A 17,963-nucleotide genomic window follows, 5' to 3' on the forward strand; every position below is an offset into this window, starting at 1 on the left:
TTTCCATCAATAAATCGGTATCTTAATGCATTCTTCCCAGCCGTTACATTCTGTTCCTAGTCTTCGTTTCTATTTAATTATATTATCATATTTGAATCTATACTAGTAGCAGATGATTACCCTGTTGCCTAGCTGGCATCCAATTACCCTCCCTCCCTGAGAACACCTCTCCCTCACAGTAGCCATAAGGTTTAGGCAGGATGAACCCACCCTCTTCTCTAGGAGAGAAGGCCCTAAGGGCACCAAGCCAATTAGGGTAATCACATTCCTCTACTTAAAGTGATCCGCTCCAGCGTGATCTCATCAGATAAAAGCTCAGCACTTTTGATCCATTGTTGTGGGAATTAACCCCTACCCCCAAGGATATGAACAAAGCATGTGGCTTCCATTGCTGTTGGTACCAATCTTGCCACCAAGAGGAAACTCAGCATGAGGAACCCCACACAGGGAGTGTGGCAAATCAGGAGAATCAAAGAGGTTGGAGTAAGAACAAACTATAACTAAAAGCTACGCTACTTCCACTTTTCTTCGTACTTTAAGTTACTTTGAGGTTGCTTTTCTCTTCTCAGCAACCAAAGCATTCTGGTGAATCCCAAAGGAAAGCATATAAGAATATTCAATATGTCATTTCCCAAATTTACATATAATTGTCACTGTTTATTACTTAATTCATTTTGGGATGTGATGTTTATTCTTATAACTTAGAAAAAGAAGCTGAAACTTAAGACGTGTCTCAGCATCCCATGCTCTTTGCCATTTTAACATTGTTGACTAAAAAAAATTACATTTTAGAGAGGGTGGTGGGGTTATTGACATTGGGGAGGGTATAAGATATGGTGAGTGCTGTGAAATGCGTAAGCCAGATGATTCACAGACCTGTACCCCTGGGGCAAATAATACATTATATGTTAATAAAAATAATTAATTTTAAAAATTACATTTAAGATTTTTTCTTTTTTTAACATACAATGTATCATTTATTTCAGGGTACAGGTCTGTGATTCATCAGTCTAACATAATACACAGTGCTCACCATCAAACATACCCTCTTAAGAAAAGCTATTAAGAGATAATCTATTTATATCCTTAAGATCACTTTTAAGTTAAAACATTAAGTGTACGGAGGCTCCTGGCTCAGTCAGTTAACCATCTGCTTGGACTCAGGTCATGAGCCTGCTTCTCCCTCTCCCTCTGTGCTCTCTTCCTCTGTCTCTCAAATAAATAAATAACATCTTTAAAAATAAAATAAAATGTTAAGTGTAGGGAAACCAAAGCTGTTTGACGCCTTGTAGCCCAAATGAAACAAAGCAGAAAAAAATTTAAATAGCACCCACAGTAAATTAAGATAAGACAAGTAAATACTAGCAATTATGGGTCCTTTTTTAAGATTCTGACAAAGAATGCTTTTTACAGACATTGTACACACCTAAAAAGTACTAAACAAGAAGCATACAACAAGCCAGATGAGTCAAATTTTAAAAATTAAAAGATAATAATGTTGAACATCCATAGTCTCATGGGATAAAACTTAAGAAAGCATTAATTCCTCAACTACAAAATATTTTTAGCTACCTGGTCTGTTGTTTTTTTTTCTTAAACCAAGGATCCAAGTGATTTACTTAACAGTACAGTTCCAACATTTTCTCTTTTCTATTTACGTGCAAATCAAATGATTTTTGACATTTAACAAGTTTTGCCTTTTTTCAAGTTAAACTTTATTTTGGGATAATTATAGACTAACACAGTTTTGCTTTTATAGATTAGAGATACACATGGCAAATACATTTTCCAAAAATAACCACACTGGTTAAAAAGTAATACTGCCATTCGAATTGTCAAAAGCTTAAAAACCAAGAACCCAAGGGCATCTGCTCATTCAGTTGGTTAAGCATCTGCCTTTGGCTCAGATTGTGATCTCAGGGTCCTGGGATGGAGCCCCACTGGGCTCCTTGCTCAGTAGGAATCTGCTTGTCCCTCTCCCTCAGCCCCTCCCCCCTGTTCTTTCCCTCTTTTTCTCAAATGAATAAATAAAATCTTAAAAAAAAAAAAAAAAAAAAGGAAGAACCCAATCTGTCTCTTTTCCTTACAAAAGAACATATATTTCATAATGAGAATTTAGAGAAAAAAGCTAGGTAAAAACGATGAAAATGTCATGTACTCCTACTACTTTTTTTATATTTCCACTAGGGGTTTTGTTTGTTTGTTTTCTTTCCATGTGAATGGGGTGAGGGGATGTGGTGGTAATAACCCCACTAAGAAAATACAAATAATTTTTTTTTAAGATTTTATTTATTTATTTGACAGAGATCACAAGTAGGCGGAGAGGCAGGCGGTGGGGGCGGGGGGAGCAGGCTCCCTGCTGAGCACAAAGCCTGATTCAGGGTTCTATCCCAGGACCCTGGGATCATGAACCAAGCTGAAGGCAGAGGCTTTAACCCACTGAGCCACCCAGGCACCCCGAAAATACAAATAATTTTTAATCAAGAATTAACTTTAGGGCACCTGAGTGGCTCAGCCGGTTAAGTATCTGCCTTCGGCTGGAGTAATGATTGATTGCAGGGTCCTGGGATGGAGCCCACATCGGGACCCCTGCTCAATGGGAAACCTGCTCCTCCCTCTCCTCCCAACTTGTGCATTCTCCTGCTCTCAAATAAATAATCTCAAAAATTTTTTTTAAATAAAATTTAAGAATTAACTTTGATTTCCAGGCCTGTTAATCAATAGTGTCAATGCTCATGAAATTAATGATTTGATAAAAACGCCATCTAATCTAAGAGCTTTGAGCCATAAGAACATAATTCCTGCCTCACACCATGTTACAGGTGCTCGACATCCAAACTAACATCCAGAGGAGAGCAACTACTGCCCCAGGAAGCCTTAAGGGACACAGTAAACAGAATGAGAAGTAGTGGTAGCATTGTTAGAATGAGACCTGAGAGGCACACCTCTCTTCTCAAGAAACAGAATGTCTTCTTAGAGGAGGCAGTGGAAGTCAGGTTTCTCTGATTCCAAGAAAGACAACTTCTTTGGTTGTTTATATGTTAGTGTAATTATATTTTCATTAGACCTCTGTGGCCATTATTACAAGTTCCTCACATTTTCTAAAGTGGTAAAAAACAATCTATATATGCAAGTGTCAATAGTTTCTAAGGCCACATCGGACTATATGGAGCCTTTGGTTACTTTGTTCTCATTACAATCACCATTAGCAATAAGGCAAAGAAACACTGAAAATGCTGTCATAAATTCCAAAAGAAAAGGACAAAATTTTATAGGAAAATGTTAATGGAAACTTCGGGTTCCATTTAGAAATTTCAGCTTTCCTTAAGGAATTTAACCCCGCATTTTAGACTCGTCAGTGCTACAGATGGGGTTCCTTCCTTTCGCATGTATCTCACACATCCCTGAACTCTTATAGCACCAAGATGGCTTTATCCACGCAATTTCATGCATCTTAACAAAGTGTCATCTTATTTGCAAGGACTTTACTATTTCATACCAGTTTCCACTCTCTGACCATAGAGTCATCTCCATGTGGTCAGAGGTAGGCACTGAACAGTTTCTAACTGATTAGAACTGGGAATGCCTATGTGAGTCATGTAATTCCAAGGCAGATAAGAACTATCCATGGTAGAAAGTATTATTCACCACTCAACATGATCATTAGGGGAATAATGATGACCTAAGAGGTTTTTAAAAATACTGTGAAATTAATTCAAGTCTTCTTAATAAGAAACTCTTCTATGTGGAATTAAAAAAAAAGTGAAGTTCTTTGTTTGGCCAAAAGAATATGCCCAAATAAATGAACCCCACAATTTACCTCGATAGTAGGCTTTTGTTATTGCATCAAATTCCTCTTGACCTGCTGTATCCCACAACATTAGTCTGACATCTTCATCATTGACTCTGAAACAAGAGATGAATTTATTGCATATGTAAAGAAAACATCTTTAGTCACATAGCTTTGTGCATATTTCTATTTTTCAAATCTGAAGGTTTTAAAACTGCATTGCTGGTTTTCACCTTAAAAAGTCTGAGTGCTTTTAAATGCTGATACCACCACCAGTAGTGAAACTAAAGGGGGAAAAAAACATTCCCCCAAAGCTATAACTTCATACATGATTTAAATTTACCTGTCCTGTTTTCTCCTTTAACAACAGTCACAGACAGTGGTGGCCTGATGACCAGCAGCACTGGGAAGAGGATTCTCTTAGGTTAGTACTTGCTCCCTTCTTGCTATAACATTCTAATGGGTCCCGGATAAGAATAAGAAAGGAAAGAAACAAAAAAAGGAATTTAAAAAGGAAGGAAGGGAGGGAGAGAGGTAAGGAAAAAAGAAGAAGCTTGGTTGTCCTACAACTTAAAAATTTACTCTTCTTTTGCCGTAAGTGCATTGTCTGGTTCACGGTGGTTATGTTCTATAAAATCACTGCAAACACTGAATTATCAAATACTGAAACACTGCTCCTAGCGGAAATACAGAGTTAGGTTCCCGTGACCCCTAGTTACATTTTCACCTAACAAATCAATGCACAACCTTGGTTTTTTTGTGGTTCTGTTTGAAGATAACTTATTTAATACATACTGTTAATTCATTAACATTGAACTCAAGGCCAAAAGCACTATAATTCATGTGTAAATGAAGTGTACCTAGAATATATATTTACTATAAGGCACATCATAGCCTTCTTGTACTTAGGAAACCTAGACAGTACTATGCTTGGGGACATTTTAAACAGCGACATCATCAACAAGAAGTAAAAAAAAGTGGCACAAAAACAGAGATGAGAAATCACTGGTTTATAGTGTGAGAGATGAAAAAAGAAGGAAGAGGGTCGCCTTGTTCAATCTAAGTTGAGAATGTGCATGTAGCGTAGCAAATATTTGCTGCTCTGTGCATATCCACAAACGACTACCAAAGCACTAGGAGTATTGACTCTGGGGTTACAAACAGATTTTAGCAAGTAGATCGGTTGCAAATATGGAACCTATAAATAATGAGAACCAATAGTACACTTAAAGTATAAATATGGAATCTACAAATAATGATCAACTATATATTTAAAATATTAATTTGGTTCAGATAACAAATACAAAAATGAACACACCATGGCTTAAAATGAGTCCTCTTAAAATATCTGAGAAAGGAAGTAAACAGAAGTATTTTTAAAAGATGGCAATAGCGGGGGCGCCTGGCTCAGTGGGTTAAAGCCTCTGCCTTTGGCTCAGGTCATGATCCCGGGGTCCTGGGATTGAGCTCCCAGGCTCCGCAGGGAGCCTGCTTCCTGCCTCCTCTCTCTCTGCCTGCTTCTCTGCCTACTTGTGATCTCTGTTAAATAAATAAAATCTTAAAAAAAAAAAAAGATGGCAATAGAATACAAATTAGAAATTGAACAATCTTTAAAACAATGAACACAACTATCTTTAATGCTAATGTCTAGGCTAGTCAGATTTATTTAATGTTACTTATTTCTTTAATACCTGTCAGTTTGTCCTACATTTCAAATATGTTTGGGGTGTGAAAGAATAGGCAAAATGAGTGAAGGGGACTGGGAGACACAGGCTTCCAGTTACGTAATGAATAAGTCACAAGAATAAAAGGTACAGGGAATACAGCCAATGACACTGTAAGAGCATTATATGGGGACAGATACACTTGCGGTGAACACAGCATAACCTATAGAGAGAACTTGAATCATTCTACTGTATACCTGAAACTAATGTTAACATTGTGTGTCAACTATAATGAAATGAAATGAAATATCTTTAAAAGTTCTCAGGACTAGGGGCGCCTGGGTGGCTCAGTGGGTTAAGCCTCTGCCTTCGACTTGGGTCATGATCTGAGGGTCCTGGGATTGAGCCCCACAGCGGGCTCTCTGCTCAGCACGGATCCTGCTTCCTCCTCTCTCTCTGCCTGCCTTTCTGCCTACTTGTGATCTCTCTCTCTGTGTATCAAATAAATAAATAAAATCTTTTTTAAAAAAAAGTTCTCAGAACTAAAAACAAAAATTGTTACTTTTTTTTTTTTTAAGATTTTATTTACTTGACAGAGAGAGAGTGAGCACAAGCAAGAGGAGTGACAAGGAGAGGGAGAGGGAGAAGCAGACTTCCTGCTGAGGTCTGGGTGGCTCAGTTGTTAAGTGTCTGCCTTTAGCTCAGGTCATGATCCCAGGGTCCTGGGATGGAGCCCCACATAGGGCTCCCTGCTCAGTGGGAAGCCTGCTTCTCCCTCTCCCACTCCCCGGGCTTCTGTTCCCTCTCTCGCTGTGTCTCTCTCTGTCAAAAAATTAAATAAAATCTTTTTTTAAATAATTAATTAATTAATTAATTTAAAAAACATAGTCTTAGGATGCTACAATAGTCGAAAACTGTTCCAAGAGACAGATAAGTGTCCTTACAGATAAAGCAGGCAGGCCTTATGTCACTGCACTTCGCTTTACTGTGCTTCATAGAGACGGTGTGTTTTACAAATTGCGGGTTTATGACAACTCTGCCTTCAGCAATTCTATCAGCACCATTTTTCCAACAGCATTTGCTCATTTTGTGTCTCTGTGCCACCTTTTGGTAATTCTTGCAATATTTCAAACTTTTTCATTATTATATTTGTTATGGTGATCTCTGTGAGTGATCTTTCATGTTACTATTATAATTGTCCTGGGGTTCCACAGACGATGGACAACTAAGTGGACCAATGTCATGTGTGCGCTCACTGTTCTACCAAGCAGCCCTTCCTCCATCTCCCTCCCTTTTCTTGGGTCTCCCTATTCCCAGAGACATAGAAATATTGAAATTAAGGCAACTAATAGCCCTACAGTGGCCTCTCTCACTTTAAATCAAAAGCTAGAAATGATTCAGTACAGTGAGAAAAGCATGTTGAAAGCTGAGATAAGCTGAAACCTAGGCCTCTTGTGCCAGCTGGCCAAGTTGTGAATGCAAAGGAAAAGGTCTTGAAGGGGCGCCTGGGTGGCTCAGTGGGTTAAGCCGCTGCCTTCGGCTCAGGTCATGATCTCAGGGTCCTGGGATCGAGTCCCGCATCGGGCTCTCCGCTCATCGGAGAACCTGCTTCCTCCTCTCTCTCTCTCTCTCTCTCTCTCTCTGCCTGCCTCTCTGCCTACTTGTGATCTCTCTCTGTGAAATAAATAAATAAAATCTTTAAAAAAAAAAAAAAAAAAAAAAAAGAAAATGCTACTTCAGGGGCACCCGGCTGGTTCAGTCAGTAGAGCACAGGACTCTTGATCTCAGGGTTGTGAGTTCGAGCCCTAAGTTGGGCGCAGAGATGACTTTAATAAACAAACAAAGAAACAAACAAACAAATTAACGTGCTATTCCAGTGAACACACAGATGATATGAGAGCAATACGGCCTCATTGCTATACGGAGGAAGTTTTGGTGATCTGGAGAGAAGACAAAACCAGCCACACATTCCCTTAAACCAAAGCTTCATCCAGAGAAAGGTCCTAACTCTCCTCAGTTCTCTGAAGGCTGAGAGAGGTGAGGAAGCTGCAGAAGAAAAGTCTGAAGCTGGCAGACAAGGGTTCATGAAGTTGAAGGAAAGATGAGGCCCCTGTAACTTAAAAGTATAAGGTGAAGGAGCAGGTGCCAACAGAGAAGCTGCAGCAGGTTACCCAGAAGCTCTGGCTGAGAGAATTCCTGGAGGTGCTGCCCTAAGCCACAGCATTTCAGTGTGGAGGAAAGAGCCTTCTGTTGGAAGGAGATGCCATTAAGGATGTTCAGAGCTAGAGAGAAGTCAGTGTCTGGCTTCACAGCTTCGAAGGACAGGTTGGCTCCCTTGTTAGGGCCTAATGCCACCGGTAACTTTAAGTTGAAGCCAATGCTTATCTACCATTCTGAAAATTCTAGGGCCTTTAAGAATTATGCTAAATTTACTACTCACATCTGTTTACCTGATGGTTTACTAAATTTTTTTTAAAGATTTTATTTCATTTATTTGAGAGAGAGAGAGCATGAGAGGAGAGAGGTCAGTGAAAGAAGCAGACTCCCTGCCAAGCAAGGAGCCGGATGTGAGACTCGATCTGGGACTCCAGGATCATGACCTGAGCAGAGAGCAGATGCTTACCTAACTGAGCCATCCAGGCACCCGGTTTACTGAATATTTTAAGCCCACTGTTGAGACCTACTGATGAGAACAAACGTTACTCCAAAATCTGACTGCTCATTGACAATGGACTGGTCACCTAAGACCTCTATGGAGATGTACAATGAAAGAAGGTTGTTTTCATGTCTGCTAATACAGCATCCATTCTGTGTCCCATGGATCAAGAAGTAATTTTGACTTTCAAGCCTTACTATTTAAGAAATACATTGTGTAAGATTATCGCTGCCACAGACAGTGATTCCTCTGATGTGTCTGGGTAAAGAAAATTGAAAGCTTTATAGGAAAGATTCAACATTCTGGATGGCATTAAGAACATTTGTGATTCGGGGCACCTGGGTGGTTCAGCAGATTAAGCGACTACCTTTGGCTCAGATCATGATCCCAGGGTCCTGGGATTAAGCCCCCCACATAGGGCTCCTTGTCCAGCAGGGAGCCTGCTTCTCCCTCTCCCTCTCCCTGCTACTCCACCTGTTTGTGTTCTCTTTCTCTCTGTCAAATACATAAATAAGAATTCTTTAAAAAAAAAAATTGTGATTAACTGGAAGAGGTCAAATATCAACATCAATAAGACTTTGGAAGAAGTAGATTCCAGGGGCACCTGGGTGGCTCAGTGGGTTAAAGCCTCTGCCTTCGGCTCAGGTCATGATCCCAGGGTCCTGGGATCGAGCCCCACATCAGGCTCTCTGCTCTGCAGTGAGCCTGCTTTCTCCTCCCTCCCTCTCTCTCTCTCTCTCTGCCTGCCTCTCTGCCTAGTTGTGATCTCTGTCAAATAAATAAATAAAATCTTAAAAAAAAAAAAAAGAAGTAGATTCCTACTCTCATGGATGAGTTTGTGGGGTTCAGGACTTCCATGGAGGAAGTAACTGCAGAAGGGTGGAAACAGCAAGAGAACTGGAATTAGAAGTGGAGACTGAAGATGTGACTGACTGCTTTGATCTTGTGATAAAACTGAACAGATGAAGAGTTCCTTACTATGAAAGAACAAAGAAAGTGGTTTCTTGGCATGGAATCTGCTCCTGGTGAAGATGCTATGCAGACTGTTGAAATGACAACAAAGGATTTAGATTATTAAATAAACTGAATTGATTAAGTAGCAGAGCATTTGAGGGAATTTTTTTGAGTTTTAAATTTTAATTCCAGTATAGCTAGCATACAGTGTTACATTAGTTTCAGGTATACAATATAGTGATGCAGTAGGGTTTAAGAACCGACTTCAATTTTGAATGAAATTCTACCATGGGTAAAATGTCCTCAAACAGCATCATGTGCTACAGAGAAATCATTCCTGAAAGGCAGAGTGAATCGATGAGACAAACTTCACTGTTGCCTTATATTATATACATATATTTTTAAAGATTTTATTTATTTATTTGACAGAGATCACAAGTAGGCAGGGAGAGGGGAAAGCGGGCTCCCTGCTGGGCAGAGAGCCCAATGCGGGGCTCGATCCCAGAACCCTGAGATCATGACCTAAGCCGAAGGCAGAGGCTTTAACCCACTGAGCCACTCAGGTGCCCTCTTGTCTTATATTAAAAAATCACCACAGCCACCCTCACCTTTAGCAGCCACCACCCTGATCAGTTAGCAGCCATCAACATCAAGGCAAGACCCTCACCAGCAAAAAGATTAAGGCTTGGTGAAAGATCAGAGGATGGTTAGCATTTTTAAGCAAGAAAGTATTTTTTTTTTTTTTAAGATTTTATTTATTTATTTGACAGAGAGATCACAGCAGGCAGAGAGGCAGGCAGAGAGAGAGGAGGAAGCAGGCTCCCCACCGAGCAGAGAGCCCGATGCGGGGCTCGATCCCAGGTCTCTGAGATCATGACCTGAGCCGAAGGCAGCAGCTTAACCCACTGAGCCACCCAGGCGCCCCTAGCAAGAAAGTATTTTTAAATGAAGGCATATACATTATTTTTTTAGACGTAACTAACACACCTAACAGACTACAGTACAATGTAAACATAACTTTTACATGCACTGAGAAAACAAAAAATTCATTTGACTTGCTTTATTGTGGTGGTCTGGAACTGAACCTGCAAAATGTCCAAGTTGAGCTTGTAGTGGACAGAAATCTCATTAGAGTCAAGTATCAGTTTGTGTTTAAGAAGTAAGGTAGGGGCCACCGATAAATATAAAACAGATACAAGACAGGAAGGGTAGGGAGGGGCATATGAAAAAAGGAGGGAAAATGAGGAAGGGAAAATAGATGAAAGGTGAGAAAAAGAGGGATAAAGATACATTGTGTTAACTAACTAGAATTTAAATACAAACTTCAGGGTGCCTGGGTGGCTCAGTGGGTTAAGCCTCTGCCTTCAGCTCAGGTCGTGATCTCAGGGTCCTGGGATCGAGACCCGCATCGGGCTCTCTGCTCGGCGGGGAGCCTGCTTCCCCTCTCTATCTCTGTCTGCCTACTTGTGACCTCTCTCTCTGTCAAATGAATAAATGAAATCTTAAAAAAAAAAAAACAAAACTTCAAACATTAAAGAGAAAGGAAAAAGGAAAAAAAAAACAATACACATAGGACTGAGTATTTGAAAACCACCACCAACTATCTCATTAGCCATTGCCACCAGACTGGATCCTAACTTTGGGCTGTACTGAGTTCACAAATCAAAACTGAGGGGATAAAATGGCCAAGTACATACTGGATTTGTCGCTCCAAAAAATCAACTCCAATGGTTTTCTTGTAGTCTTTTGTAAAAATGCCTTTGCAATATCGCTGAATCATACTTGATTTTCCAACTGCTCCATTCCCTACAACCACCATCTTGATGGCCACTTCCATATCTTCCTCCAACATTTTTTCAGTTGAAAAGGTTTCTGAGCCAACTTTAATTCCAGGTGATCAGATCTTCTCAAATCTGTGGTTTAAAATGAAATTATTTTTCATAACATAAAAATTATATAAAATAATTTTAAAGGTTGATTTACGTATCTGAGAGACAGAGAGTGTGTGAGCAGGGGGAGGGGCAAAGGGAGAGGGACAGAATCTCAAGGAGACTTTGCTGAGTGCAGAGCCTGACGTGGGGCTAGATCCCAGGACCCCGAAATCATGACCTAAGCTGAAACCAAGAGTCAGATGCTTAACTAACTAAGCCACCCAGACACCCCAAAAATTGTACAAAATAAGCTATAATTGCTTTATGAAGAATAACTATAGTGCATTGCAAGAATTTTTCCATGATGGAGGTCCCCCTACCACCCTGTTTAGATCATGTAAGTTTGTTGAAAGGAGGAACAATAATATCATTCATTTCTGAATCCTAAATAATTGCACACAACACATGACACCCAGGTATTAATAAATGTCTAGATTACATAGTTCTATCTTTCAGTGAGACTAATACTAAGACTGCAGTGTTAGAGTTGAGGTTTGATGTAAAGTTGCCACTTACTAGTTCTGGGCTAAGTAAAGTTACTGGCTAATCTCTTTAAGCTTCAGTTTACTGAGGATACTTACCTCAGAAGATTGTTGATCAATGGTACATATAAAGCACTTAGCACAGTGAAAATTAAGTATTCAAAAAATGGTAGTTTTAAAAAAAAGGTAGTTTAGTTTTATACAACATTGTAAATCCTCCATAGTTACCACCACATGGGCAATAAATACAAAATCTAAGCAAATTGCTTGTTTGACCTCAGAGGTAATAATTAATATCCCTAGAAAAGAACCCCAAAGAAAAATTGTGTGTAATAATATACAACTGTGTGACAGCACTTGACTCTTACAGTGCTTTACTGTTCAGGTTACAATGACTCCTTTACAAATAATCTTACATCACATATTCTTTCTTTAGTTTCAGACTAGTTACAGTTACTCATATAATGAAAGTAATATAATGCGTACTGTTTGCACTTAAGATTTAAAAGAAGAGAAAGTCAATTTCTTCATATGTCTTAGGAAAATTACTAGTTAAGTTCCTGACTACTATTATATGTTATATTATTATATTCCAACTCCCTTAACTGAAAATCCATCTACACAACCACTACACAAAACAAGTCTGAAACAGGAAGAACATTCCTCCCCACTCCCCATGGAGTTTCAGTAATTGTCCCTAGTGCTTCACAAACTTGCATAATCATAAGAATCATCAAGGAAGATTTGTTAAAGTATAGGTTCTAGGTCTCCACCTCAAACATAATTAAATGATGTAAAAAAAAATAGAGTAACAGAATAAAAAGAATGTGGTAGGAGCAAAAATACAGGTAAATACAGGGGCGCCTGGGTGGCTCAGTGGGTTAAAGCCTCTGCCTTCAGCTCAGGTCATGATCTCAGGGTCCTGGGATCGAGCCCCGAATCGGGCTCTCTCCTCAGCAGGGAGCCTGCTTCCTCCTCTCTCTCTCTCTCTCTGCCTACTTGTGATCTCTACCTGTCAAATAAATAAATAAATAAAAATCTTTAAAAAAAAAAAAAGAGGTAAATACAATAGATTTCTCTTGAGCATTCTAAATTATGTCTGACTCAAACACAACTGTGTGATTTTCAGTATGTGTAAAGAAAATATTTAACATAATTAATTATAAATGGGAGAGGACAAAGTAATGTAAAGGGAGGTAAGAGTTCTAGGCTTCCCTTGAACTGGTAAAATGTTGACACCAACAGACTGTGGTAAATTATATATATGTAGTATACATAGTATAATACCCAGAGTAACTACTAAAGAAGTTATACAAGAGGGGCACCCGGGTGGCTCAGTTAGTTAAATGTTCGCTTTTGGCTCAGGTCATGCTCTCAGGGTCCTAGGATCAAGCTCCTTGCATCTGGCTCTGAGCTCAGCGAAGAGCCTTGTTCTCCCTCTTCCTCTGCCCCTCCCCCCAACTCATGTGCTTGACCTCTTTCTCTCAAATAAATAAAATAAATCTTTAAAAAATAAAAGAAGTTACACAGGAGAGATACTCAAAAATACAATAAAACAAAATGAAAGTCTAATACACAATAAAACTATCAGAATCTAATATATATACATATATATATATATATATATATATATAATATAAAAACAGCAGAATATACGTTTCCTTTTAAAGATTTATTTATTTATTGAGAAACAGAAGGAGTGTGAGCAAAGGGAGGGGCAGAGAGAGAGGGAGAAAGAATCTCAAGCAGACTCTGCATGGAGCCTGTCTCCGGGCTTGAACTCAGAATCTTCAGATCATGACCTAAGCCAAAATCAAGAGCCAGACACTCAACTGACTGAGCCACCTAGGCATCCCAGAATATACTTCTTTTCAAGTACCCATTAAATATATACCAAGATAAAACAGATTCTAGGCCATAAAACAAAACTCAACAAACTTAAAATAATGGGACCACAAAGTAATCAAACTAGAAATCAGTAACAGATAACAGAAAAATCTGCAAACACTTGCAAACTAAAAACACAGACTTCTAAAGAACCTGTGGGCCAAAGAAAGAAGCTCAAAAGACTTTTTTTTTTCAAAATAATCAAACTGAATTAAAATGAAAATATAAAATGTGAAATTTGTGGAGAATAGCTAATGTAGGGCTGAGAGGGAAAATTTATAGCACTTAATGTTCACCGTGGAAAAAGAAGTTGTTTCAAATCAGTAATTTAAACTCTCACCTCAAGAAACTAGAAAAAAAGAGCAAATAAACCCAAGCAAAGGATGGAAATAACAAAAGTAAGCAGAATCAATGAAACTGAAAACAGAAAAACAGGGAAAATTAAACAAAAAAACCACTTTCTTTAAAGATTAAAAAAAAAAAAAAAAACTGACCAACACAGCAAAAAATAAGAGAGAGAGAGGTAAGATACAAATCACCAGTATTAGGAATAAACTTAGGAATGTCACTGTGGACTTTGAAGACTCAAAAGGATAATGTAAGGGGCACCAGGGTGGCTCAGTGGGTTAAAACCTCTGCCTTCAGCTCAGGTCATGATCCCAGCGTCCTGGGATCGAGCCCCACATCAGGTTCTCTCCTCAGCGGGGAGCCTGCTTCCCCCCACCCCTCTCTGCCTGCCTCCCTGCCTACTTATGATCTCTGTCTGTCAAATAAATAAATAAATCTTAAAAAAAAAAAAAAAGGATAATGTAACAACTCTACACACATAAATTTGACAACTTAAGGAAGCCTGGGTGGCTCAGTCCATTAAGCATCTCACTCTTGATTTTGGCTCAGGTCATGATCTCAGGGTCATGAGATAAAGCCCTGCATAGGGGTTTAAGATTCTCTTTCTCCCTCTCCCTATGCCCTTCCCCCTCTTAAAAAAATTGACAACTTAGCTGAAATGGACCAATTCCTTAAGAAGCATTAACTACCACAACTCATTCAATATGAAATCAATGATTTGAACAGTCCTATAACTATAAAGGAAATTGAACCTGTAACTTAAAAACTCAAAGAGGGGCGCCTGGTCGCTCAGTGGGTTAAAGCCTCTGCCTTCAGCTCAGGTCATGATCCCAGGGTCCTGGGGTGAAGCCCTGCATCGGGCTCTCTGCTCAGCGGGGAGCCTGCTTCCTCCTCTCTCTCTGCTTGCCTCTCTGCCTATGTGTGATCTGTCTGTCAAATAAATAAATAAAACCTTTAAAAAATAAATAAATAAAAATTTTAAAAAATAAAAACTCAAAGAGAACTCTCCAGGCTCAGGTGACTTCACTAGAGAATTTTACCAAACTTTTCAAGAATGGATACCAATGATATACATTCTCTTCCAGAATATAGAATAGAAAGGAATACTTTCCAACTTATTTTATAAAGTCAGTATTATTTTGATACCAACATCACACAAAAACAGTACCAAAAAACAAAAACAACTGGACAAAGACACACAAAAGTCCTCAACAAAATATCAGCAAATCAAATCTAGGAATATATAAAAAGAATAGCTAGGACCAAAAAAAAAAAAAAAGAATTATAATTAAGACCAAGTAGGCTTTATTCTGGGAATGCAAGGCTGGTTCAATACTAAAAAAAAAAATCAGTCGATGTAATCTACCAAATTAACAAAGTAAAAAAGAAAGATCTCACCACCCTATCAACAGAAACAGAGGAAATATATAACAAGATTCAACATCCATTTGTCAGAAAAATAGTAAGCAAACTAGAAACAGAAAAAGACTTCTTCAGCCTCATGAATGTCATTTAAAAACTCCACAGCTAACATTATACTCAACTCTGAAAGCCTGAACGCCTTTTTTCCCCCCTCAGGTAAACTCTACGTACAACAGGGGGCTCAAACTCAGGACCCTGAGAGCAACTTTTGCAGGCTCTACTGACTGAGCCAGCCAGGCACCCCTGAAAGCCTGACTGCTTTAAACCCTTAGACTGAGAACAAGGTAAGTATGCTCACTCTCCCTACTCCTATTCATCATACACAAAAGTCCTAGACAGAAACTAGGTGACAAAAAATAAGTAAAACTCTTAGAAGAGAAAGACTAAATAAAACTGTCCCTATTCACAAATCACACGAATGTCTTTACAGAAAACTCCAAAGAATTAAAAAAAAAAATCCTAAAACTAATAAATGAGTTTAGCAAGGACACAGGATACAAGAGCAACACACAGCACTGAACTGTATTTCTATACCCTAACAATGTACAATTTTTCAATTTACATTGTTATTTCTTAAATTTGTTTTATTTATTTAAGTAGTCTCTACACCCAACATGGGACTGGAAATCACAACCCCAAGATCAAGAGTCTCATGCTGTTCCAACCGAACCAGCCAGGCATCCCTGAAAACAAAATTTTTAAGTGACATTTATAAAAGTTCCCCCCAAATTAAATACTTTGGTGTAAATTTAACAAAACATGTATAGGACGGGCCTATATATTGAAAACTATAAAACACTAATGAAACAAAGTCCTACATAAATGAAAAGATGTGCATGTTCACAGATCAGAACACTCAACAAAGTAAAAACAGCACTTCTCCCCAAATTGATCCACGGTTTAATCCAATTCCAAAGCACCAGCAGGATTTTCTGCAGTTGATTCTAAATGTTCTTTCTCTTTACGTTTCTAAACGTTATTTGGAAAGGCAAATAAACTAGAACAGCTAACACAATCTTTAAAAATAACAAAATCTGGGTGCCTGGGTGGCTTCAGGGGGTTAAAGCCTCTCTGTCTTCAGCTCAGGTCATGATCCCAGAGTCCTGGGATCGAGTCCCACATCGGACTCTTTGCTCCGTGGGGAGCCTGCTTCTTCCTCTCTCTCTGCCTGCCTTCCTCTCTGCCTACTTGTGATCTCTGTCTGTCAAATAAATAAATAAAATCTTAAAAAATATATATATAAAGAACAAAATCGGAGGAAATCATACTGGCCACTTTTAAGACACCATAAAACTATACAAGTCAAGAAAGTGTGATACTGGTAAAGAGAAAGATATATAAATCAACGGAACAGAACAGAGGGCCCAAAAATAGACCCACACAAATTCAGCCAAATGATTTTTGACAAAAGGTACAAAAACAATTCAATGAAGAAAAGACTGTTTTCAACAAATGATGGTAGAAAATAGGACATTCATATGTAAAAAAGTAAACATTTACTTAAACCTCATACCTTGTACAAATAATTTAAAATGGATCACAGATCTAAAAGTAAAACTATAAAAAAAATAATAATAATAAAAGTAAAACTGTAGGGATACCTGGATGGCTCCGTCGATAGAATCTGCCACCTGATCTAATGAGTTCAAGCCTCATGTTGGGTATAGAGTTTACTTAAAAATAAAATCTCAGGGGCGCCTGGGTGGCTCAGTGGGTTAAGCCGCTGCCTTCGGCTCAGGTCATGATCCCAGGTCCTGGGTTCGAGCCCCACATCGGGCTTTCTGCTTAGCAGGGAGCCTGCTTCCTCCTCTCCCTCTGCCTGCCTCTCTGCTTACTTGTGATTTCTGTCAAATAAATAAATAAAATCTTTAAAAAAAAAAATTTTAAAAATAAATAAATAAATAAATAAAATCTCAGAGGCACCTGGGTGGCTCAGTCAGTTAAATACCTGCCTTTGGCTCAGGTCATGATCTCAGAGCCCTGGAACCCAGCCTGGGGTGGGACTCCCTGCTTAGCGGGAAGTCTGCTTCTCCCTCTCCCCTTGCTTCTCCCCTGCCCACACCCCACCCTCCACGCTGTGCTCAGGTACTCTGTCTCTCAAATAAATAAATAAAATCTTTAAAAAATAAAATAATAAAAAATAAAACGATAATTTTTAGAAGAAATATTTTACAAGGTGAAAATGTTGACCTGGCATTAGGCAGAGTTCTTAGACATCCAAAAAAATTTCCACAAGAGGAAAAACTGATAAATTAGACTTCACAAAAATTAAAAACATTTGCTCTGTGAATGATACTGTTAAAAGAATGAAAAGACAAGCTACAGACTGTGAGAAAGTATTTGCAAAGCACGTATCTACCAAACAACTTGTATCTGGAACATATGAAGAACCCTCAAAACTCAACATAAGAAAAAAAGAAACCCATAAGAAAGCTAAGAACCCATTTGAGAAATGGGCACTAAATACTCTTGCCCAGAGACTCATCAAAGATTATATATGCCAAAATAAGCACATGAAAAGATATTCAAAATCATTTGTCATTAGTTAAAGACACACTAAAACCATGGGATACCACTATATGCCTATGAGATGGCTAAATTTAAAATTACTGACAATACTAAGTGCATACAAGAATGTGGAACAATGGGTACTCTCCAATGGTGCCTGTAAGAATGCACAATACTAACAGCCACTCTGGAAACCAGCATGACAGTTCCTTATAAAGTTAAACATCCTTTTTATGACCCTGCAATCCCACTCCTAGCAATACCCTCCAGAAAGGAAAACTTGTGTTCACACAAAAACCTGTACACGAATGATTATAGCAG

General features: G+C 38.7%; 1 protein-coding gene across 4 annotated transcripts in view; it reads right to left on the minus strand.

The window, feature by feature from the left end:
* Positions 1 to 17,963, minus strand: part of RAB23 (RAB23, member RAS oncogene family) — a 38,485-nt gene that overhangs the window by 18,060 nt on the left and 2,462 nt on the right. For all 4 annotated transcript variants that reach the window (XR_007128216.1, XM_047734445.1, XM_047734444.1 and 1 more), the window contains exons 2-3: positions 10,762 to 10,977; positions 3,821 to 3,906 (exon numbers count right to left, since the gene is read on the minus strand). Coding sequence is in view for 3 of the 4 variants with exons in the window: in XM_047734445.1 (XP_047590401.1) it covers positions 3,821 to 3,906; positions 10,762 to 10,916 (241 nt within the window). In the remaining variant the exon portion in view is untranslated. The remainder of the gene's footprint in view (positions 1 to 3,820; positions 3,907 to 10,761; positions 10,978 to 17,963) is intronic.

Source organism: Lutra lutra, chromosome 6 (genome assembly GCF_902655055.1).
Source record: "Lutra lutra chromosome 6, mLutLut1.2, whole genome shotgun sequence".
Lineage (NCBI taxonomy): Eukaryota > Metazoa > Chordata > Mammalia > Carnivora > Mustelidae > Lutra > Lutra lutra.